Raw genomic sequence first — 25,091 nt, 5'->3', positions numbered from 1 at the left:
TTTGTATGAAAGAAGAGGGTAGAGACACTGGAATAAGAGACAACTGAGACCAATTTTTATCCTTTTACTGAGGAGGAAAAAAATATTTAATATTTTTGTTGTATAAGGAATAGCGCCTAAGGCAGGTACTTACACTCCTGGCCTCAGCCCCACACACTCCTGTTTGAATAAAGCTATAGGACAGAGCAGAGTTGGAACTGAAAAGAAAGGGAGGGTAGAAGACACACAGATAGACTGAAGGGAGCATGGGGATGCGGAACGAATGACGGCCACACGCGTGCCCAACACTTTTTAGCCCCTGCAGCGGATCAGAATGACGCCGACCGAGTCTCTGCGCGGGCTGGTGACCCTGCCAGGAACGCAGGAGAAAACGTTCAGTACCGAGGGAGCGACGACAAAGACCCCGGGCCACGGCCAGGCGGTCCAGAGGGAAGAGAGGGGCCGCCAGATTTTGCCGCTCGTGTCACGCCAGCTAGAAAAACCCCACCTCGCTGTCCCGCTGCGGAGGCGCACCCGCGTTCCACCCACTTCCTTACGGTTCCACACGGTCTGTTCCTCCTCCCGGAGAGCTGAGGCCCTGGCTATGTACTCCACTCCAGGATAAGGCGGAGCAGTCCTACTTCTCTAGACTGCCTCTTTTTATAAAGATTGGATCAGGGGAAGTGAGAAAAGCGAGAACCGTAACTTTTAAAAATGAAGGTAGAACCCGGAGAAAATGTCACAGCTGCCGCCATGTAGCACCAGCAACCAATTCTTGCACTTTTCTTCCCTGTCTCAGTAATCCCCTCTCCAGAAGATTTACGTAATTGGAACAGCTCTTTCTTCCCTGTAAAGTCTGCTGCTACCAGGTTATAACCTGGACAGTGGAGAGTGTCCGCCTTCGGCTCGTGTGTGCAAGAGGGCCACCTTAGGTCTCCTTGAGGACGTTTATCTTGGCGCAGATCTTGAGGGCAGGGCCCAACTTGATGTTCATGGCACTCATGAGATGTTCCTCTTTAAGTAATAAAAGGGCCTGTCCATCAATCTCCTGGGAACGGAACTCCTCTGCAATCTCTTGGCAGCCTAGAAGGAGATGGGGGGAATACACATGAGAAACCACATAGGGGCACCCGAGGATACGAGGGAGAAACTAAAGATGAAAACGGGCGCCTGGGTGGCCCAGTCGGTTAAGCATCCGACTTGGGCTCAGGTCATGATCTCACGATCCGTGGGTTCAAGCCCTGCTTCAGGTCCTGTGTCTCCCTCTCCCTCTGCCCCTCCCCTGCCCATGCTCTGTCTCTCTCCAAAAACAATAAACATTAAAAATTTTTTAAGTAAAAATTAAAAAAATAAATATGAAAACAAAAAGCCTCGGGGCCCCTGGCTGGCTGTCGGTTGAGCATCAGACTCGCGATTTCAGCTCAGGTCATGATCTCGCAGTTCGTGAGTTCAAGCCCCCCGTCTGACTCTGCATACACAGCATGGAAACCGCTTAGGATCCTCTCTCTCCTCGCTGCCTGTCCACCATTTGCACGCTCTCTTTCTCTTTCTCTCCCAAAAATGAACACTTAAAAAAGCCGAGATAAAAGAAGAATGACAAAGTTGTCCAATCATAGAAATAACTTCATTCAAATAGCTTGAGCAAGGAGGAAAAGGAAGGAGCGAGATCGACCTGTTTTCTTTCATAATAGCAAAAAACAAAGTTCGGAGCCTTTGTGGCAGTTTTGCTTAAGGACCCATAATTCACACAAATGGCAAAACGGGTACAGTGATTTTGTTTTCTGGAGAAAACCATCCTTTTTCCAGAGTAGCTTATAAACAATCCTGCCTTGAAGAGCGTGGAGTTAACAACGGCCCCTCATTTCCTAGTCCCTTTAGTGGGAAAAAGTCTTCTATCCGTGACAGGTATCACAGTCACACACAAAAAATATACTTTATCCAAAAATTACCGGTAAGAAACATGAAGGTGAAAATCAAACACTGCAAGACTGCTGACACAGTTGAGGACAATCAACCCAGAAGGAAATTAAGAAACCAGGTTGTGGACAAGTAACTTGGGCAACGATCAAGAGTAGAGCCTTCATCATACCGTACTTCAGTCCCTACTGCTTAAGAGTCAGTCACATTCCCTGTCACGAAGGCCCACACTGGGTGACCTAAGGAAACTCAACCTGTATGGGATCCGGGTTCTGCCGGATAGATCCTCAGTACCTTGTAGAGAAGCGATGAACTCATACACCTCTTCTACGCTCCAGCGGCTCGGATTGCTGGACAGGAACACAGGGTTGATGCCATGTAATTCTGGCGTCGGTGGTACCGTATTGGGGGTCCCCAGGTCACGTTCTCCATGCCCAGTTCTCACAGATAAAGGCCCAGGAGATGTCGGAGAGAGTGCTTCATCGTAACTGGAATTATCCGAACCCCTGCTAGAGTCCTCTTGACCCTAAGGAGAGAATCCCAAAGCAGTGAGATCATGAATACGGGGCGTGAGGTGGCCCCCTGCCCTCCCCAGCCATTGGGGTTTGAGCCAATAATTGGGCAGAGAGGAAAACCTAGCATCACCGCGAGGGAAAAACCCGCGCTTGGTTTGCAAATGCCCAGTCACTAGCCCACTCTCAAGTCGCTTTCAAGTATATGCTATCACTTCCTCGATTCTCCCTTCTTCCAACAATTTGGGTTTTCCCAAATGTAATGTCGAGATTAACGGATACGTGAACCAGTCATCAAATGAAAGGAGACCAGAGGTCAGGATCTCTTGGAATTTCAAGTGATGCAATCAATACAAAAATGAGTTCTGGGGGCGCCTGGGTGGCGCAGTCGGTTAAGCGTCCGACTTCAGCCAGGTCACGATCTCGCGGTCTGTGAGTTCGAGCCCTGCGTCGGACTCTGGGCTGATGGCTCAGAGTCTGGAGCCTGCTTCCGATTCTGTGTCTCCCTCTCTCTCTGCCCCTCCCCCGTTCATGCTCGGTCTCTCTCTGTCCCAAAAGTAAATAAACGTTGAAAAAAAAAAAAAAAAAAATTTAAAAAAAAAAAAAAATGAGTTCTGGTCTCCTGCTGTCTTTCACCTGGGCAAAGGAATCGCCCGGTAGGGGAGGACCAAGGGAAAAGGACCACTTGAAAGGGAGCCGGCTCTGCACCGGCAGCTCACCCGGTGGCGCTTGCCCTGGATCTTGGCGCGGGCGATGTCGGAGGAGCTACGGCGGGGTCCACGCCGACGAACACGAGCATAGTTGGCTTCTTGGAACTCTTTCATTTTTTTCCTCTTCAGCCGGAACTGGTGACTACAGCTCACGTTATACCTACAGGTCAGGGCACGCGCCGGACGTCAAAGGTGCTACAAAGACTACCCTGCTACCTTTCGCTAAACGTGAATCGGTGTCTTAAGAACCGACTCGGGGATGAACGGGCCAGCAGACAGGCAAGGAGACTCATTGAACGATCAGCTGTGAGATGATCCCAGGGAAGGAAGGGGGGGCGCCCTGCTGGACGGAGGAACAGGTGCAGAAGGTGAGGAAGGGGTGCCCGTGGTACCTCTTAGCGCAAGTCATGGAGCAGAACCTCTTGGAGCCGCGAAACTGCTCTGCGGGAGCATACTTCCCGCAGTACTCACACTTCAGGAGATTCGCCTTCTTATCCAGCTCTGGAAAACAAGGCCTCGCTGGAGAGCGGTCACTGGTTCCGCTGCCGCTCAGGCCGTCGTGCGGCCCACAGTTGACTAATCACTCTCAGGGTTTGCCCCCATGGAGCTACGCGACCTAAGTCAGAATCCCTACAACCTGAAGTTCAGAATCCAAAACCATAAAGGTGTGTCCCTCAGGAACGTCCCTGGGCTTCGGACTTAAGGCAGACTGTTTCCGTTTTCGATGACTAGCTTTGGCCTTTTTTTCCTTGTAATTTTTTTTTAACGTTTCTTTATTTATTTTGAGAAAGACAGTGTGCTTAAGAGTGGGGGAGACGCAGAGAGAGGAGAGGGAGAATCCCACGCGAGCTCCACGCCACCAGCGCAGAGCCCGATTCGGGGCTCGAACTCAGGAACCGTGTGATCAAGACCTGAGCCTAAACCAAGAGTCGGACGCTTAACCAACTGAGCCACCCAGGTGCCCCGAAGACGAACTTTATCCTAATTCATACTCTCAGATTTCAGATAAGACTGCATTAGCGAGCAGGACAGAGGAACTAATTACTAACTACAAAGATACAAGATCCCTCTCCCAACAACAGTTTACAAAAGCCGTGGGGGAAATGTAAACAGAGTCCATAATGTACATTATAAAATCTAGACTAAGGTGAACTAGGGGTGCCTGGGTGACTCAGTCGGTTAAGCGTCCAACTTCAGCTCAGGTCATGACCTCACGGTTCCAGAGTTCGAGCCCCACATCGGGCTCCCTGCTATCAGTGCAGAGCCTGCTTCAGATCCTCTCTCTCCTTCTCTCTCTCTGCCCTTCCTCCACTCCACGCTCACGCTATGTCTCTCAAAAATAAACGTAAAAATTTTTTTTACAAAAAGTATCCTATTTTATTTTTTTTAATGTTTTTATTATTTATTTCTGAGAGACAGAGAGCAAGAGACAGAGAGAGACAGAGAGAGAGAGAGAGTGTGTGAGTGAGTACAAGCCGGGATGGGGCAGAGAGAGAGGGAGACACAGAATCTGAAGCAGCTCCAGGATCTGAGCCGTCGGCACAGAGCCCCACACCGGGCTTGAGCTCACAAACCATGAGCTCATGACCTGAGCCAAAGTCGGAGAAGTCTCCTCTTTGAGATCTTTTGAAAAATATATCCTTACAGTAAATAATTCAAGAGGTTAGCTGGAAAAAACTACCCTAATCCTCTGGAACTCCTCTTGTGTGATTCTACGCATTCTGGTATTTAATATAGTTGCTGTGTGTGAATGGACTTCACATAATTCCCACCTTAAATAATTACTATTTTACACTGAGTCAAACACATCTCCGTGAGCCTCCTTCCCCAGATGGGTCTCTAAATTAATACTCACCAGCCGATGGGCTGTCCCCTCCCAAGGGGCCACCTGACTGATTCTCATTCAGCCCCGTCGGGAGGCCGGTCTGCAGCGGCTTCTCAGACTCTTTCAGTAACTGAGAACAACCCACCTGTGCCAGACAAAGTTTACAGGGAAGTCAGCCCGACTCCCTTCTGCTTCTCGATAGCTTTCCCCAGCGTTCCTCAGCCGTCTCTGCCTGGTTCTCTGAGTTAACCCAACCCTGGTGCAGAGAAACCTGCTCAAGAGGACAATCAGGAGTGCCTAACTGGCTCTTCTCCCATAAGCCCCTGGGAGACAGGTTTCTACCTCGGCTGTCCTCTGCCTTCCAAAGTCGCAGAACACCGGCATGCTGGTCCTGGTTCTGCAAGGGCTGGCCACCTAGAAAAAGTCCCTTAACTTCTCCACCACACGTCTCTTCGTTCTCATACAACCCAGTTTGTGGAGCTAAACATGAACAGCTTTTTCCTTTTCTTCTCCTCTCCCAACATTGTCATTTTTTCTGGTCTACACATAATCTTCCCACTTCCCTTCCTTCTTTTCCTTCACAACTCACTATGCGCACAACAGAACTGGACCATTCTCTAACAATTAAACAGTTCTGAGACCGTTGATTTTAGCGGACTTTGGAAAGACAGTAATCAGACCACGTCTCCACTTGAAAGTCCCACCTTATGGCCCTGCCCTCACCGGGAAAGGCTCTGCTCCTTCCTGGATAACGAAGCCTTCAATGATGTGGGTGAGAATCTGGGGCTTCACGATGGCCTGTGGGGGTTTTGAGTCACCCATCTGTCTGGACACCATGGCTAGTGTAGGAGGGGGTGCTGACGGGGCAGGAGCCAAGGCTACTAGTTCACTGCTTGGAGTATTAGCATTCACACCGGTCACTGGTTCAGCTTTCTCTGGAAAACAAACACAGACTAAGGAGCAGACCGGGGATGACATAACTGGTCCATCTGTTCGCCAAGCCAGTGTGATCTTCCACAATGATACACGTTCACCTCTGAGCATTCACCCTGGTGTCCCTGTTTTTGGATCCACTCATTCATCCAAGTTCAGGCCCGTATTCCCGTATTCTCCTGAACCAGATTTATCTTTCGGCCCGCTCCGAACATTTCTCTCATCTCTGCACTGCGCAAGTCAGTTACTCACCTCCAAGACTGCTCTTCTCCTCCAGGGCCTTCGGGCTCTCTGCTGCTGGAGATGCCTTGGCAGGAAGCATTGAACCCAATGTGGAGACATCGTCTCTCTCCTCCTCAGATTCTGCCTTCCGTTTGACAGCCAACGTCTGGGGTTTGCTCTATCAAGTGAAGAACAGGAAAGAAATCAAGATGTATGAGTGAAGGAGCATAAAGAACCTCCATTACTCCCATAATACCAGCGAAAATTTTCTCATTTCCAGATTCCCCAATTGGTATACTCCCCACGGTACACTAAGATTCCTGGTCATTCCCAAGAAGTGTATCTTCTACATCAGGACAAAAGAAAACGTCACATTTAGCCCTGACCTCGACCTCAGAACCCTGGCTCCATTCTGGCCCAACCGAGAACTACTGTTTTTCCAAAGATCCATTTAAGTGATCAAGGCTATCTTGATCTAACTTAGTAGAGATCCAAAAACCCAGAATGAATTCAATAGCAAACTCAGGAGTATGAAGTACAATTACATACATTAATGTCTCTCTCTTACAAAAGGAACAGTACCTTAACCTTCTATTAATGTCTCCCTTACAAAAGAAGCAAACACTATTATCTTTTTCAGTTCTAGGGTTTGTAACAAATAATGGTCACCGATGAAACAAGACGATGATTAACAGAGCAACTGATGCAGTAACTTATTCACACACGCGTGCTCACTCACTCACACGTATGAATTATGGATTTGTTATGGATTGAATGTTTGTGGTCTCCTCCTTCCCAATTCATAAGTCCTAACCCCAGTGTGGCTGTATTGGGAGATGGGGCTTCCAATGAAGAAGTTAAGGTTAAATAAGGTTAAATATCAGTATCTTAACTTTTCCAACTTTTTTTTTTTTTTTTTAAGAGAGAGAGAGAGAGAGAGAGCGAGTGCGAGTGGGGTCGGGGGGCAGAGCGAGGGAGGGAGAGGGTCCCAAGCAGGCTCCATGCTCAGTGCAGAGCCCCTCACGGGGCTCGATCCCACAACCCGAGGATTGTGACCCCAGCCAAAACAAGAGTCGGATGCTCAACCCACTGAGCCACCCAGGCTCCCTTCTTCTCTTCATTCCCCTCCTAAGTTAAGCTCTGTTTCCACTGAGCCCCAGACCCACTGGAAGGTGACCGTGCCCTCAAAACCATCAGATGGCACTCACCGGCAGGTGCACGGACTGCATGTAGAAGGCGGCAGGTACCTGGGCTACGACAGGTGAGGAGGTGGTAGCCCCACCCTTTACCACGTGCGCCGTCCCCTGCACAGGAGCAAGGGTCATCCCGGAGGCCAAGGCGGGAGGGCACTCTTGCGGCGCGCCAGGAGCCTGGGACGAAGGTGGCGAGGAGGCCAAGTGGGCCTGACCAGGCTGCGCTGTGCTGGGCATCCCCCGGGAAGTAGGTACGGCGGCCGCCAGCTGTGCCAACCCCAGGGCCTGCGCCTGGGCTGTCCCCGGCTGCCGGGTGCCCACGACTTGCACGGGGATATGGGGTGGTGGTTGCTGGGTGGCCGCCATCTTCGCAGCCCCTAACTGAGGAGGCTTGATAGGTGCTCCCGGCGGCTTGGACTGGATGGGGATGGGCGGCTTGGGGGTCGGGTCGGGCGGGAGGGACAAGGGTGAAGACTGAAGCATGGGCTGAACCACCAGGGTCTGGGCTTGCTGCTGGGACTGGGAAGGCGGGACCTGCTGAGTAGGCGGGACCTGCGGCGGCTGAGGGGCAGTGAGAGTCGTGGCCGGCGGCGGGGGCGGCGGCGGCGGTGGGGGCGGCGGCGGCGGCGGCTGCTGCTGTTGCTGCTGCTGCTGGGCCAACTGGAGGTGCGTGGCGGTGTGAAGGAGCTGGGACTGGCGGTGCTGGAACTGCTGCTGGTGGTGGATGGCGATCTGCTGCTGGATCACCACCTGTTTCTGCTGGAGGTGGATCTGCTGCTGCTGCTGGATCAGGGAGTGGGGCTGGATCTGCGTGTAGGTGGCTGCAGGAACCGCCCGAACGGGACGGAGGGGAGGAGCAGAAAATCACCCTCGTTACCGACGAAGAGTAAAACCACCCTTCCAAAGCGCGCTTGCTCTTGGTATCGCGCGGCGACGGCCAGTCTAACCTGCGGCGGACCCGAGAGCGCGCTTCGGTCACGCTCTTTCGTCTGAGGCAGACATTACCACCTCTGTCTAGGATGAAGGACCTCAAGGAAAGAACTCGAGAGCCCTCGGTAAGTTCTTGTATCCATCTAACTTTTATTCCCTTTGCTATGCTAAATCCTGCTAGTGGGACCCAGCAAAGGAGAACGGCTGGCCCATCTTCTGTGCGACTGGACTGGACTCCTCAAGGGTTGAGTCCCCGCTTTCTTCACTTTTTTACATCCCTAGAGCCCAGCCCAGTGCCCGGCACATGAGAAAGACGTAATAGTCGCTGAAAGAACGAAGGTCCTCAGAGGTAAAGATACCAACATTTTCCGGTGAATGCCTCGGTTTTCCAGACTCATCAGTTTAGGTCACCACCTGTGGGGGTCTTTAAGAGTCGCAGCTATAATCTCTGACTTTACCCAGCTTCCTCCCCTGCAAGTGGAGCTGACAATCCCACCCCCCACCCATATTCTCCCAGATTGTCCAGAGAGCGTATGTGAGACAAAAGCCCTTTAGAAATAGAAGCGCTATGGTACGTAAATACCTAGGTATTAGTAATACAGCCGATAATTAACTCCTAACTTTTTGTAAGTAAATCATCCCAACACAGCAACGACCAAAGAGCTAGAAACAAGGCAGGCAAACATAAACCTTACCAAGTAAGGTGCACACATCTAACTCTATCTAACCACAGTCTAAAAGCAAGTACAGGGGCACCCGGGTGGCTCAGTTAAGCGTCCGACCCTTGATACCGGCTCAGATCGTGCTCTCACTGTCATGAGATCGAACCCCACGTCGGGCAGAGCCTGCTTGGGAGTCTCTCTCCGCCCCTCCCCCACTCGCATGCCCCTGCTGGCTCGCTATCTCAAATATCTTTTAAAAAGTGAAAAAAAAAAAAAAACTTAAAAAATAAAAGAAGTATAAACCATTTGGGATTAATATTATTTATTCTTTTTTTACCCTTATCATTGATACAGATGATCACAAGGTGACTATATTAAACTGTGCTCTGCTTGCTAGTCCGAAGTGCTCTGCTCTACCCTGGCTGGTCCAACTAATCATCATTAAACAGTGAGAGGAGAAGTCATCCCTTAAGCTAAATCCTAAGCTCCACGAGGACAAGGCCTCTGTTTTTCAAAGATGCATCCCTGAAGCACCTGGGTGGCTCAGTCGGTTAAGCGTCCAACTCTTGATTTCGGTTTCAGGTCGTGATCTCACGGTTCGCAAATGAGCCCTAAGTCGGGCTCTGCGCTGCCAGCGCGGAGCCTGCTTGGGATCCTCTTTCTCCCCCTCTCTCTGCCCCTCCCCTGCTAGCGCTCTCGCTCTCTCTCTCTCAAAATAAATAAACTTAAAAAAAAAGACACATCCCTAACACCTCCTACAACACAGGAGGCAATTCAGTAAGAACGGGGGAAATGAATGGGTAGGGTGGGTAAACTCAGGGCCTAAGAAGGGAACGAAGCAATTGTTTGTAAACTGATTGCTGCCTGGTGGAAAACAGGGCGCAATCTAGCTCTATTACCAGTCCCCCTCTCTCCCTGGACGAATATGATCGAGGCTGATGCGATTTTCTTCCCTTCCACTACTCCAGGACCAAGAGAAGCAGGAAAAAAGGCAAAGAAACGTACTCTGAAGATTTCAAACAAGTTCTGAGAGAATGATGCCGTTACGAGAGGTGACAAGCTTACCTGAGCTAATAAGGGTCTGGCTGGGAGCAGGTGTAGCTGTCCGTGTCAGGTTCATGCCCACGTTCTGCTGACCAGCCCCATCTGCTTCTGCCTTCTTGGCCGCTGCACTTTCTGCTTCCGTCTGGCTTCCCTGACTCACAGTCACTGTCTGGGCTGCAGGCAAGGGCTGCACCACTCCTGTGCCCTTCCTGGGACAGCTCCCACCACCACCCATTCCTGAGGAAGGCAACTGACCCAAGCCCCCAGGTGCCTGGCCACCTCCACCTGGACCCATGGACCCTGGGATGCTACTTCCGCTGCCTCCACCAGCTTGACTGAGGTTCAGGGACTGGCCTGAAGCCCCAGAGGATGCCTGAGCCACAGCTAGGGCCTGGCTAGAGGCCTGGGAGAGGCTAGACACAGGGGAGGCTCCAGGAGGAACGGCCTTCTGAGTAGAGCCTTGCATTTGGGGTCCTTGGGCTGAGGCCTGTTGGTTCCTCACTGCCAAATTCTGCACCTGAAAGATAAGAAGAAAGAGATATACTGAAAAGAGGGGAACAGGAGGGACTAAGGTCAAGATTTCTATGATGATTCAGTAGCAGTGAGGATAGCCACCGATATTCCCCAGCCCCCCTCAAAACTCATACCCCCCACCTTGTCAATTACATACACGAAAGTCCTTCCAGTCACTCAGGGAGGGACTCGAATCACATTTGATTTTCGCTTTCCTTCATCCACTATCAAACCCATCAGCAAGTTCACTCATTTATTCCTTCAAAATGTCTCAGATTTTCCCTTTGCTCTCCATTCATTCCTTCAACATCTACCAAATACCTACTATGCTTCAGGTACTACGTTGGATACTGGAAACGCAGGGACGAAAGACACACGATCCCTCCTCTTAATGAGTACTTTCCACCAGAAAAGACCAGAAAATCACCAGTAGCCATAGGATACTATGCAGAGATATGCACAAACTGCCATGGGAACACAGAGGAGGAAGACTGAGTCAGACCAGGGAGATCAGAGAAGACTTCCTAAAACGGTCTTTTGTTTGACCTGAGACTCGACAGGTAAGAGTGAAGGCAGAGGTTTGAAGATATAGGTAACAACATCTGGAAAACCATCAAGCCAAGAAAGAGCACAGCGTTTCTGGAAATTATAAATATTTCGTTATGTGCGGGGGGAGTTAGAGGGAGTGACAAGAAACGAAGCTAGGAAGGTAGGCTCAGGCTGGCGAGGTAGAAAGGTATCAGATCATGAAGGGCTTGGTATATTAAAATTAGGAGAGTCTGAACTTCGGTTCGCAAACAAAGTTGATCTGTCTCCTCCACTGTTCCATTTCTAGCACCTAGCACAGTGCCTGACATAGTAAGTACTCCAAAATATGAAGAGAGGAACGATGAGCGCCTAACAGATTACAGGAAGCCACTGAAGAGTATTAAGCAGAACACACAGACACAAATGTACTGTTGAAACCATTCTTTTAAATGGTGCCGACATGGGGCGCCTGGGTGGCTCATTCGGTTGAGCGTCCGACTTCGGCTCAGGTCACGATCTCGCGGTTCGTGGGGTCGAGCCCCGCGTCGGACTCTGGGCGGACAGCTCAGAGCCTGGAGCCTGCTTCGGATTCTGCGTCTCCCTCTCTCTCTGCCCCTCCCCCGCTTGTGTTCTCTCTCTCTCTGTCTCTCAAAAATGAATAAACATAAAAACAAAATTTGAAAATAAAAAAATAAAATAAATGGTGCCGATAGAAGCGTAAGTCAATACAAACACTTTGGAAAACAGTTTGGCATCATATCCTGTAGTTGAACATTCTTCAACTCCTGAAACCAGTATTACACTGTATGTTAAAACTAACCAGAATTTAAGTAAAAATTGGGAAGGAAATAAATAAATAAATAATCAAGTTGACCATTCACACAGCCCCTAATTCAGGAATTCCGCAGGAGAAACTCTTGCTGATGTCTAAGAATGTTCACAGCAGCACTCTTCACAGGTAACAAAAGCCTGGACACAACCCAAATGACCGTTATCAGAAGAGAAGATGAATGAACTGTCGTACATTCACACAATGGAATGCTACATAGAAATCAATATTAATAAAACACAACAGCATGCAACAGTATGGACGGATCTGGACAAGTATTCCCCCAAAATTATATACAACACAAAGACTTTCTAAATTTAATTACAAAGTAAATGTATATATATATATGTATGAAATATATATATATCTCAAATATATATGTATATATATATATATCTGATATATATATTATATATATATATCAAATATGGTATCTGGAATTTGCTTCTAAATTTAATTACAAAATTTAATTCTAAATTTTGCTTTCTAAATTTAATTACAAAGTAAATATATATATATATGTATGAGATATATATATATCTCAAATATACATGTATATATATATATCTGATATATATATTATATATATATATATCAAATATGGTATCTGGAATTTGCTTCTAAATAATCCACAGGTGGAGGGAAGGGGCCTGGCTAGAATGGCCATGTGTTGACAAATGTTGCAGCTGGTTGGTAGGTACATAGGGCTCCATGTTTTTTACTATTTTTTCCAGAAGTGTGAAATTTTCCATAATAACAAGTACTTCTGAGAAATGTAAGCACAATAAAACTATTAAGAAAAGGGACACAGGGAAGGATGGACCTAGGAATCAGAATGATTGTGACCATGGGTAGGGGCAGGCAGTGGGTGGAACTGGGGATTGCTTATTACATCATGAAAACATACTGAGTGAATACATAAAAGTGGACCATGAATGGACCGTTGCTGACAGGGTATCATGAACCAAGGATTGTGATTTATCAAATCTGATACACCAGGAGTACAATTCAAAATAATGTTAGTAACAACACATATTTTCTTATTTAAGAAACTTATTCTGGGGCACCTGGGTGGCTCAGTAGGTTAAACGACTGACTCTTGATCTCAGCTCAGGTCATGATCTCACAGTTCATGAGTTCAAGCCCCCACTGGGCTCTGTGCTGATGGCACGGAGCCTGCTTGGGATTCTGTCTCTCCTTCTATCTGCCCCTCACCTGTTTGTGCAAAATAAATAAATCTCAACATAAATAAACTTAAAAAAAAAAACAAAACTCATTCTGGGGGCACCTGGGTGGTTCAGTCGGTTAAGCATCCTACTCGTTGATTTCAGCTCAGGTCATGATCTCAGCGTCATGAGATAGAGTCCCGCGTCAAGCTCCATGCTGTGCAAGGAGCCTGCTTAAGATTCTCTCTCCCTCTCTCCCTCTGCCCCTCCCCCACGCACATGCATGCGCTCTCTCTCTCAAAAAAAACCTTATTCTGATAGTAATACGGAAGATGCTTAGAGGTAGATAAGGCTGAAGTCAAGAGACCAATTAGAAAATTAGTACAGTAATTCAGGTAAAAAATAATAAGAACCTGAGTTCAGGCAAGCAGTAAAGAAGTGATAGATTTTAAGAGATTTAGAAGAATCATCAGGATTGGGTGCTGGGGCACTTAATATGATCTGGCAATTCTACAGTTTTTTTTCTAATCAGCTTTCCACAATGGTTGTTTAAAACTGTCCTAGTCTGGGGTGCCTGGGTGGCGCAGTTGGTTAAGTGGCTGACTTCAGCTCAGGTCATGATCTCGCGGTCCGGGAGTTCGAGCCCCACGTCGGGCTCTGTGCTGACAGCTCGGAGCCTGGAGCCTGGAGCCTGCTTCGGATTCTGTGTCCCCCTCTCTCTCTCTCTGCTCCTCCCCTGCTTGTGCTCTCTCTCTCTCTCTGTCTCTCAAAAATAAATAAATGTTGGGAAAAAAAAATTCAAAAATAAATAAATAAATAATAAATAAATAAAACTGTCCTAGTCTCCCTATACACCTCAGAACCACTTGCTCGTCCCCCTCCTCCTCATCACCCCTGCAGAGACAATAAAACCATTACGAGCACCCTCCATGAGCTCCATCACCACACCTATACATCCCCCTCATAAACACCCACCCCTTCCTTTTTCCCTGCTCTCCCTTCCTCCCTCCTATCAAATCCCACAGTCGGGGCCCCACCCCTCATCCTTCTCAAGGAGATTAGTCTATCAATTCCTTCCAGTCTCTTCAACCCTTCCACTAACGGTTGCTTCCCGTCACAACCGAACCCCACTGTCCCAACCCCAGCTTCATCTTCCTTTCCTGTTATTGCCAACCCGGCAGTAACTGTTCACATGCGCTGGGCCTGTTCTCACTATCCAGCCTTCCCTCAAGTCATACTACTTTGACTTCCACCCCCCACCAACTCCACTGAAACGGTTCTCGATCCGTATTAGTGATTCTATCTTTCTTGCCCTCTCTACTGCATTTGACAGAGGACTTCTCACCACTTCCTCCAACATTGTGCTCCCGTCTTAATGACACCACACAATCCAAATTTTCTTGATTTCTCTGCCACTCTCTCCTATTCCCCTTTGCCAGTCCATCACCCTCTACTCGACCGTGACCCGCTCCATTTTCTAAGGCACTGTCCTAACCCTCAGGGCTCCATCATTGAACGCTTTTCTCTTGTCAACCCATACCTTTCCCCCAAGCAATCCCAAATGTTCTATGTGCCTACTACTCCTGAACGTTTATCTCCAACTCACAGACCTCCCCTCCAAGCTCCAGCACCAGATATATAAAACCGCTGACCTCCTCGTGACCCAGTGACTCACAAACACATCCGAAGTCGGCATATCCAAAAGGGTGAACTTCACCCTCAATCCCCTTCTCCAACATTCTTCATCCCCTAAGTAGCACGAGCAGCCACCTCACTGCAGTGTCAGACCTCATCTCTGGCATTCCCTCGACTCCCCCGTCCACGGGATCAGTTTTCCGTTTTCAAAGATCTTCCAAGTTTTTCTCCAATCTATTCGTTTCTGTCCCTCTCCCTTGTTACTGCCCAATCCAAGCACCCCCTTGTTACTGCCCAAACCAAGCACCACCTTTCCCCCCGACTGTTCTAACGCTGTCGTTCTCCTTATATTCACACCGACACCACTTCCGTCTATGCTCCAGCGAGGAGCCAACGTAATCTCGAAACACACAAATGAACAAACCTCGAATCGCTCCACGTCACTTCCAAATTTCAAATCCCTCCACAGCGTCCTCTCGCCCTTCGCAGAAAGCCAAAAACCCCAAACACTGTCCCCACCATCTTTTTTAATTCCTCCCACGTATAAAGCTCCTTCCCTCCTCTTTGGATTTAAAGGGTCTTGGGACATGAGGTGTCCCATGTCTTCACCACTCTCCTTCCAGGTAGACACCTCCCTCAAGGGTGGTTTTCCACCCCAATCCCAAGGCTAAATTAGGTCTCTTCCTGTGTTTGCGGAGCACTCCGTACTTTTCTCATGAAGCAATTATTTATTAAGCCATCCAGGTGATTCTTTGTTTATAATGTCTGGTGCTTCAGTGATTTGCGATCCCTAACAGTCCAGTGTTCATGATCTTCTTGGGCATACAAGGCAGGGGATATCTGATACACAGTAATGACAGCCAACAGTCTCAACACTCACCGCGTCCAGGCACTGCTCGAGCACTTACACCCACAACTCATTTAAGCCCTCAACACAACCTGAGGTAGGTATTTAACAACAGCTATTTTATGGAAGAAGAAACTGGCAAAAACGTATTAGGTCATTTGCCTGGGTCACACAGTAAGTCATGGACTTGCATTCTGACCCAAATATCAGATTCACATCTTCAACCACTACTCTGTCCCCCCACATACTGACACTCAAATATCTGATGAATAAATAGATGGATAAATGAAAGAACCGGATACAAAGTCACAACCTCAGCTTCGGACGCCCCTGCTGTTACCATAGTCTAAAACAAAGGTCTTACCCTAGTGACTAAATGACTCCCAAGAATCTCTTCCTAGGTTCCTTTTTTTTTTAATTTTTTTTTTTTAATGTTTACTTATTTTTGAGACAGAGAGAGACAGACCATGAACGGGGGGAGGGTCAGAGAGAGAGGGAGACACAGAATCCGAAGCAGGCTCCAGGCTCCACGCTGTCAGCACAGAGCCCGACGTGGGGCTCGAACTCACGGACCGTAAGATCCTGACCTGAGCCGAAGTCGGACGCTTAACCGACTGAGCCACCCAGGCGCCCCTCTTCCTAGGTTCCTTAATTTCTCTTTCTTCTCCAGGTACATGTTCCTAGAAAATTCTTTCCAAAATACTGTCCTTATCCTATTAATCTGCTGTTCAACAGCCAGCCTTGACCCCTGCTACCTATGAAGGTACTTTTCAGACTTCTCCCTGCCATTGACCTTTTCTGCCATCAGGTCTGTTGTCTCCACTTTATCCACTCATCCCCAACTCAGGCACATACAGGAGTTATGCCTTTACACATCCTGTTCTCTCTCAGTTTTCTTCTTGCTCTGAATCAAATCCTATCCATCCTTTAAGAATCTACTCAGGTATCCCCAGAGTCCCCGAGAAGGAATGCGGCCATCTCTTCTCCAAACTCCTGTGTCCCTCCAAGTTAGTACCATCTACTTCGCACTTCTTTGTTCTCTAAGATCTTTGAAGACTTGACTTGTATTGCTTTCCAATCTTCCAAAGTCTCTAGTATATTTCTGAGCACATCAGTAGAAAGAGCTCAAGCTCACTATTTACTTGCTGACAAACTAAGAGAAAGAAAAAAGGGATTGTGAGATCCCAGTGGGCATTCCATCCGTAAGAAGCAAAAGCTTCATGCTCGAAATAAATATACGTATTTTGGGGATAAGGCACGGGGAGCAAGGGTGAGGAAGACTTTACTGGGCACACAGCGGGTGGAAACACGCTGCCGAAAGTGGGCAGCTACCGTAACTCATGAAGAGAAGGAATCAAACGTTCTTTCAGCAACTCAGCCAGGCTGGCTTCCCATCTAGCTAACTGCAGGATTCCCTTATCCGGAAGAGAATACTGCAAAGAAAGAGAATTAAGACTTCCTGAATAAAACTGAGCCACAGAGGGCTAAAAGAATGTAAGGAAATCTACCCTGGGATGAGAACAGGCTTCCCAGATCCACAGGGCTGTTTTCAGTCAAATCTACTTCCCTTCCTAACTCGAGTAACTCATCGGCTATAAGGGATTCAAGTTCTATAGAAACTAAGAAAAGGGGAGGAAAAAAGAATCCTGAGAAGTAGTAATGGGGTAGCAGGGCAGGCCCTGGTCTGCGGTCGTTCCCTTCATCCTCCCCAGTGCCCATCCCCAGGTCAAGTGGTTGCCACTGACCTGATCTGCATCTGCATGGACTCCCGGAGACTGAGCCGATGGCACCTCCTGCTGGACTGCAGCCACCGCCCCGTTAGGCATCAGGATGAGCTGGGAGGCTAGAGGCACATTCCGGCCCAGGGTCCGGTTTACCTGCAATAGGTTTCCCAGCTGTGGCTGGCAAGGAGAGGAGGAAGAGGAAGAGCAAAGGAAAGAGAACAAGAGGGAAAGAAGAAAGACAGAAGAAACGGAAGGGAAGGACCACAAGACAAAATAAACAGAAGATACGAAACTGCTAAGCCCTGCCCCTTTCCACACCAACCCAGGAGACCCTTATTCTCCATATGCGATGAGTCATCCAGAAGGAAACCTAGAATGTACATAAAACTACAGATTGATATCAAAGAGTCAAACATCAAAGACGTTGAGACAATGAGGATTTCAGAACAAGTATTTATGTATATAGTAGGTAGACAGGCTAAGAGATAACACTTAGTTTGTGTACTTGAGCCACAGGTTTAACGACTGGACTATACGTGACGCTCCTTGAGTCAAACGTTAAGGCGAACATCTAACTTAGGATCTGGATGTAATCTGCAGGCTACCCGTGGATACTGAGCATCAATTCTACACATAAGTAAGGCCTAGGAGGCAGATCAGTGTGTGTTAACATATCGGGGTAACCGTAGTTAAGTAAAATAGCTTTCACTCAAGTCTTTGTTTGCCAGGGCCACTCACAGTTATGCCCCGGGAACGATGGTGGTCGTGTTGGTGGCTTACCCGTAGATACATCTGGGCCTGAGACTGGTTGAGAGGTGGGGAGGTGGTGTTCCCCAGTAGCACAGATTGGGTCAAAGTGGTAGCACTGGGAGAGCTCACACTCTGCGATCGGCTGATGAGCTGGGCGGCCGACGTGGTGGCCAGATTGATCTGCGTGGTACAGAGAGGAACCAGGCTAAGGCTTTGGGCGGGGGTCAAAGGAAACATACACCACGGACAAATTCAGAGTGACACAGTCAAGAGCAGAATACCTCATTTTCAGAAGCGGGGTGGGGGGGTAATGAATAACACCTTCCCATCCATAACCGTCATCCCAGCTACTGTAGGGGTATTACCGAAGTAAAGAAACCAGTCCCTACCCACTGGCATTAACGGCTGGGAGGGGAAAGGAACAAGAATGGAGCAGACTTCACGTCTCAGGAAAGGGTCCAGAGATCGGTCCCTTCCCTTTGTTATCTCCTCTTCTCCCCCCGGGGATTTTCTTCCTCCTCTCTCAGACCTCCTCCTTAAGGGTCCTATATAGCTTCAAGTCAGTTATTTCCCTTTTACTGACATTCTCTACGTCAGAGCGATGAATACTATTGATGACTCAATAAGCACTCTCCGACTGGCTGCCCAAAGCTGTTTACCCCAGAGACAAAGACCCAGGACAGGGTGCCACTTGGTGGGAGGAGGCAGTACTCACTGAGGCCTGGGTGGTGGTAGTCTGCTGCTGTGTGGTGCTGTTTGGGGAGCTGGCCTGCCGACTGGCAGCGATCGTGGCCTGTTAGAGGGGAAAGGAAACAAGAAAGAGCAGAGACAACGAAGGAGAAGACTCGGAATCTTCTAAGCGCCAGCACAAAATGGAATCAAGACTTCGGGTAAGAACCCAGAGACTACCACGGAGCAAGGAAGAGTATATTCGCTATCCCAATAACGCTGGCATTACCACATCCGCTAGCCTAGTAACTCCCCCATAACTCCCCCCGGGGGGGGGGGGGCGGGGGAGATCCGGTAATCTGTCCTCCTCCTCCTCCTCCCACTTTCTCTTAGGCGGAAGAACCTGTGATCAGATCGTATCGAGTCACTCGCAGGTCTGGTCCGCGGCCGTCCCACACAAATATAAGGCGAGCCACATATATAACTTTCTAGGACGCACGCTTTTCGAAAAGCGAAAAGAAACAAAATAAGCTTTGATTTTACTTAAGCCGGTATCTCTCATTTCAACGTATAACCAAGAGAAACAAACCACTCAGTTTACTTTTTTTTTCCACGCGAAGACCTTGCGATCCATAATGTTACCATTTGGACTAGTCCTGTTGTCAAGGGCTCACTAGCTACACACGGCTGGTGGCCGCCATATGGGACAGCGCAGTTCGAGAACACAGCCATTCTATCTCCCAGCTCCTACTGCAACCCCAGAGACTGAGATCCCTTCGTCCTCCTCCAGGAGGGCAGGAGGCAGAAAAGACACTGTTGCCAGCCGGACTTAGTGGAGGAGGCGGTACGCCCCTACCCACCTGGAGCGCCTACCCCCTCCCTCTTGGGCCAGCCGGCTGCTGACCTCTCACCTGCTGGACGGCGGCCAGGCTATGCAGCTGGGCATTGCTGAGCTGCTGCTGGAGCATGAACTGGTGGAAATACTGAGCCGCGTTGGGCTGACGCTGCAGTGCCTGCAGAGCCTAAGAGGAAAAAGAGAGGATCAACCCAACCCACTCAGAAAAGAATCACTTGGAACTCCTATTCTATGCAAATGACTGCGATCCTCGGAAAGGGAGGTTTAAGGAGAGAAACAAAAGAAGCGGGGGAGTGTGGCGAAATCAACAACCATCGGATTTGTCCCTTTCTCCAGGAGAACTAGGAAGTTCACAGTCTTCAAAAAATAAAGAAACAATTCTGTCATGCTCTATTCTTGTATATAAAGAAAAGTAAAGCAATGTAACTCACATGAACTCTTAATTCCCAGAATGGAATGTGGAGAAGCATGCGATGTAGTAAGGAAAAGAGCGAGGGCTGGACAAGTTGAAAACAAGTAATGAAAAGAAAAGAAGAGGCATCAGGCTGGCTCAGTAGGTATAGAGCATGCAACTCTTGGTCTCAGGGTTGCGAGTTCAAGCCCCAGATTGGGCGTGGAGCTTATTGAAAAAAAATAAATAAACAAAGGGGCACCTGGGTGGCTCAGTGGGCTGAACATCTGACTCTTGGTTTCGGCTCAGGTCACGATCTCACGGTTCGTGAGACGCAGCCCCGCGTCGGGCTCTGCACGGGCAGCGCAGAGCCTGCTTGGGATTCCCTCTCCCTCTCTCTCTCTCTCTGCCCCTCCCCAGTTCTCTCCCACCCTCTCTCTCTCAAAATAAATAAATAAACTTAAATAAATAAATAAATAAATAAATAAATAAATAAAACAAAACAAAAATAAGAAGAAAAACTAAAGAGAACAAAAAAATAAATAAAAGACCATACGCTAGGGATACAACAACGGTGAGAGAGCCCCAAGCAGTTGAAAATGATGAAAAAGAGAGCAAACAGGGGCTTGTGAAAGATTCTATTAGTACAATTTTCCAACAGCTGGCATTATAAGGATGATACTGGTAATGCAGTTTTAGTATTGACATTAGGATATTACCGTATTCTTATTCTTTAATAATTAGAACTATTCTTACGATGTGCATAGTTATTCTAGCAACCAAGCTATTTTAAGTAAAATGCCCCGTTCCCAAGCAGATTTTTTTTAAATGTGGAATTTTTCTATTTATCAAAAAATAAAACTCTGAGTCTCAAACTTCCATTACTCAGGGTGATTGACAAGAAAGACCAAATATTAAAAACCTGACAATCCACGAAGAGAAGTGGGTAGTCAGAATCTAGCTACATGAACTGAATGATATACAAATCCATGGTTTAAAGACTGAATTTCATTCTCTGGTTGCTTGGTCACACTGTTATAAACCCGTAAGATTCTCAGGGCTGGAAGGGGCGTTAGTCGTCACCTAATCCAACTGCCCCGGTTTGCTGAAAAGGAGCTAAGAGCAATTCTCCCCCAGCACCCGTGCCTACCCCAAGCCCAGACTCACAGATCACAGCCCCTCCGAGTTGAGCCTTACCTGCACTGCTTGCCGTTCATACAGCGACATCTGAGCTATCTGGGGCCGAGAGCTGCCCCCAGAGCTGGAGCTCCCATTGGTGGAGTTAGAGTTCTGCTCACTCTCCGTCTCCATGATACTGGTCCAGGGTCCCCAAAGCCGGCGCTCTAACTCAAGACCTAGAGGAAAGTAGCGAAGGATTGAAATTTACACCGGATCTCACACTATTATTTCTTGTTATTATTCAAGCTATCTAAGACTCTTCCTCTTCTTTCCAGTAGCCATGATTCCTTGGGTTTTTGAGAATTACCAAATCTACAACACACACAACCATATGTTCCCCATACCATCGTTTGAAGCTACGCAGTGTCTCAAAAGAAACCTTTACATAGTCCCTTGGGACTGTCACTGACTAGCAAATGGCTAGAATTCAAGACTCCTAAGGCTAAGGCTACCTTACATTCCCGCAAGCCACTTAACAGTTATCTCCTTTTTGTCTGGATCCTCAACGTCATTATCAGCATCATCTTAACAATGGTCACCAGGCACTGAGAAGCCGCCAGGTGCCTCCTCTCACTGACTAGCTCTTCATCTCCATTATTTTTCACAGAGCTTTAAGGTAAACAGGATTATCCCCATATTATCACTGCAGAAAGGAGGTTTTCTGAGGTTAAAGTTGTGCTAGGAAGTATCAGGTCTTTTACATGAACACATGCTACTTCCTCAAACAAAAAGATCTGTGCTTTAGGCAGTGTCATTGGGTTTGAGTATTCATTGTCCTCATTTTATGGAGGAGGGGCTTGAGATACAGATATGTTAAATGCATCATGGAAGGTCAGAAAACTTGGAAGGCAGAGGGGCCCCTGGCTGGCTCACTCAGAAGACCATACAGACTCTTGAGTCCTGAGTCAAGCCATGAGTTCGGAGCTTAAGGATGGGTGCAGAGATTACTTAAATAAATAAAACTCGAAACAAACAAACAAACCAGCAGGTAGAACTGGGCTACAGCCCAAATAGCTTCCTGGTTCCGGCTCAGGCTACTATTAATCACACACTGGGCATGTCACTTTCCCTGCTTATACCTCAGTTTCCCCATTTGTAGAAAAATCTTCACAGTTGAATGTACTGTATCATTTTCACAAATGGACTCCCACGTATTAAACAGATGAAATACACAGCAATGAAAATCTTCAAGAAAGTAAGATTCAACTTTTTGGTGCACTTAAGCAGTCAGAATTTACGCCGCGGGGGGGGGGGGGGAGGTCTACGATAAAATTTGCAAACAGACATGAAAACAGTGCTAAGAACCAAGCAACGAGACAGGAGATGAGAAATAAGAAATAGGCCTCCAAACAGCACTAAATGACCATATGGCTTTTTTTGGTTCATTCTTATTTTTTTCTCTCTCTCTTTTGTTAAGCCTGGACACTATATTCTCTACCTCTGAGGCACGGGGCCACTAGAAATGTTAGGTCAGCAAAGCACTATTTGGTTTAGGAATGTAAACATCAAACCAGAATTTCTGCTAAGGCCTGTCAACAGTTTTATTAAAATGGACTGATCATAATGATTATATCCAAAACACAACAAGGTAGACAAAATCAAACCGTTTGGCCCCGGAAACAGAGTTAGGGAGATTTCTCAGTATTCCTTTCGGGGCATCATCTGATCGCATCATCATCCCCCAAGTACTCTACCCATCTCTGTAGGTGTGGCAAATGTCACTGCAAACATGGATATAACCCAAGAAGCACCCAGGGGAAACCCTATCAGCCTCAACTCCGGTTACCTTCTCCCACATCTTTCGCCAAAATATCAAAGCACTCAACAGATACAGACCCATGAATCCTCATTATCAGCATGTGAAGGAAAAAAAAAGTGGGTAAGGATTAGAGGCAGCATGGCAGAGTTGTATATAGAGATCAATGGACTTAGTTCACTTGACTCAGAGACAGGAGTCCCCTTTACCAGCTGGAGGATACATTAATTCCTACATTCATTGGGAGAAGTGCTAATAAACCGCAGGATCCTAAAATGGAAGTCGGAGTAATATTTTTTTTCAGAGTGTGAGAGGAACACAGAGATGGAAAGGGACCAGCTTAGGGAATAAAATCAGGAGAAACTGACATCAAGAGTGGGATTCCTGGATCTCAGCCACGTAAATCTGTTCATCTGTGATCAATGTTGGGACTGCAAAATTAAGTGGAGAAAATGAAAACAACAAAAAGTTTGGGAGGCACAGTGAATTTACATTTTCAGAATCATGCCAGAAGAGAAAAGAGCAAGAAGCTGATCCACGGAGGTCCCCACAATAGCTCAACTGTGGTCACCCTGAACCGTAGTAGTTGGGTGTGTATGGACTGGATTGGGTTGGGTTGGTTTAGGACGGACCTCTGGCGGGGAGCTAGAAAAGGATAGTGAAGTGGACCGGATACTGGGCCCATTGAGCCAAGAGTTGGAGGGAATAAATTTCCCTAAACATAAAACTCCGTCTTGTAGAAAGTACCGGGCATAGGAAGGGCGGCAGGACAAGGGGGTGGTTGGGAGAAGACTGTGCCAAAGAAATGGAAGTGATCTGAAGAACAGGGATAAGTAAGCGCCCACGGGTCCTCGCTGTACACAGAACCCTGATGAAAATGAGGTTCCAAAGAGGAATCAAAGACACCGAGGGAAGGGGGCGGATAGAGCGGTGCCAGGCGTGAACTGACCCAAGTGAGCTGGGAGACGTGCCTACTGATAGCAGGGAGCCAAGCAGGAGAGGGACAGTCAGAAGTCAAGGAACTGGGAGACCGAGGCACCAAGCGGACCATCCAAAGCAGGGAGATTACTAGACAGCAGGCTTGGATGGGAGAACCAAAGTCAGAGAAGGAAAAATGAATGAGAAAATGAGCAGTCAGAAGCAACTAGGGTGACGGACAGACGGCGTGAAGCGCAGCGCAATGAATAGCAAGAAGACTTGGACAGACAGAGCCGAAGGACCGCAGAGCTCAGCGCTAGAGGTAGGCAGGGAAAGAAACTGGGGGAGGTACCTGGGGCGTTACACAGACGGAGGTGGCTGAAGAAACATCCCCGCGCAGCCAAGCCCCCAGAGGTCCTGCCCCTCCCCAGCCCGCGGCCGCCCGGTTACCTTCGCGCCCGGCTCCGCACCGAAGTGCTCCCGGGGGGCGTCCACCTCATGTGCCGGGGTCCCCAGTCGCCGGGCCGGGCGGGGGGCTCGCTCGGCCTCCGCGGCGGGCTCCCCTCGCCTCCTCCCCTTCCTGGAGGGGCGGGGGCGCCGAGGGCGGGGTGGGAGGTGCCCGGCGCGGCCGCGGCTCCCCGCCCCTCCCGCCGCTCCGGGTGCGGGCCCGGCCGCGGCTCTGCCAGGCCTCCGGGGCTCGCTCCGGGCCTGTCACTTCCTGCCGGGCCGAGAGGGTGGGGGCTGCAGGCCGGGGGCTGCGGGCCGGGCTGGAGGAGGGGGCTGGCGGGGAGGTGCTTCCGGGGCAGCCGGACCCCTCCCCCGTCCCTCCCCTCCCCTCGGCGCCCTCCTCCCACCCCTCCTCCCTCCCGCGCGTCCCTCGTTTCCTGCCGGCGCCCGTTGCCATGACGACGCCGCTCCCGGGCCTCTGCGCTCTAGGCCCCGGGGTTGTTGTTTCCCCCCCCCCACCCCCCCCTCGCTCTCTCTTTCTCCTCTTTTTTTCCCTTCTTTCTCTCCGAGTTCTGCGCGCCGGTTGGAGGGACGAAACTGAGAAAGTGCTGGCCTCTAGTGGGGAACTCACTCTCACCGACAAGGAGAAGGAGATGGGAGAAGGGAGGGAAGTGACGTGCAAAGGGGGGAAAAAAGGAGGTATTTTCTGGAGCTTCTGGGAATAAGGGATAGAAAGAAAGGATCAAAGGGGCGAACAGGCAAAGAGGGAGAAAGCGAGGCAACCACCCGAGAGAAACGACAGACTGGGGAAGGAAATAGAGCCGAGGAGAGGAGAGAACAGGAAAGAAAAAGATTGAGGCACTGGAGAGAGAATGCTGATTGTTAAATCCTCACCTCAACTCCGAGAAGGCGGGAAAGAATGCTGCCCAGAAACTGAACCCATTAGGACTTGACAT

At 48.8% G+C, this 25,091-nt stretch overlaps 1 protein-coding gene across 5 annotated transcripts; it reads right to left on the bottom strand.

Moving 5' to 3' along the window:
• Positions 1 to 68: 68 nt before the first annotated feature.
• On the bottom strand, positions 69 to 24,360 carry PHC1 (polyhomeotic homolog 1). 5 transcript variants are annotated; one of them, XM_030321631.1, is made up of 16 exons: positions 24,139 to 24,255; positions 21,033 to 21,190; positions 19,500 to 19,610; positions 18,635 to 18,712; positions 17,950 to 18,099; positions 17,191 to 17,346; positions 10,183 to 10,444; positions 9,949 to 10,101; positions 7,307 to 8,112; positions 6,129 to 6,276; positions 5,667 to 5,878; positions 4,974 to 5,088; positions 3,511 to 3,619; positions 3,128 to 3,278; positions 2,191 to 2,422; positions 69 to 1,062 (listed from the first exon to the last, which is right to left on the bottom strand). In XM_030321631.1, exons 2-16 carry the CDS (start codon positions 21,144 to 21,146, stop codon positions 908 to 910), a joined length of 2,952 nt encoding a protein of 983 aa, XP_030177491.1. In that variant the 5' UTR covers positions 21,147 to 21,190; positions 24,139 to 24,255; the 3' UTR covers positions 69 to 907. The 5 variants fall into 5 exon arrangements, with proteins under 5 accessions (XP_030177491.1, XP_030177488.1, XP_030177490.1 ...); XM_030321628.1 differs by having other exon boundaries at positions 9,949 to 10,444; positions 24,139 to 24,360; XM_030321630.1 differs by having other exon boundaries at positions 9,949 to 10,444; positions 17,191 to 17,322; positions 24,139 to 24,253.
• Between the last annotated feature and the right edge of the window lie 731 nt (positions 24,361 to 25,091).

Source organism: Lynx canadensis, chromosome B4 (genome assembly GCF_007474595.2).
Source record: "Lynx canadensis isolate LIC74 chromosome B4, mLynCan4.pri.v2, whole genome shotgun sequence".
In the NCBI taxonomy this organism is placed as follows: Eukaryota; Metazoa; Chordata; class Mammalia; order Carnivora; family Felidae; genus Lynx; species Lynx canadensis.
This window is presented reverse-complemented; position numbering and strand designations above follow the sequence as displayed.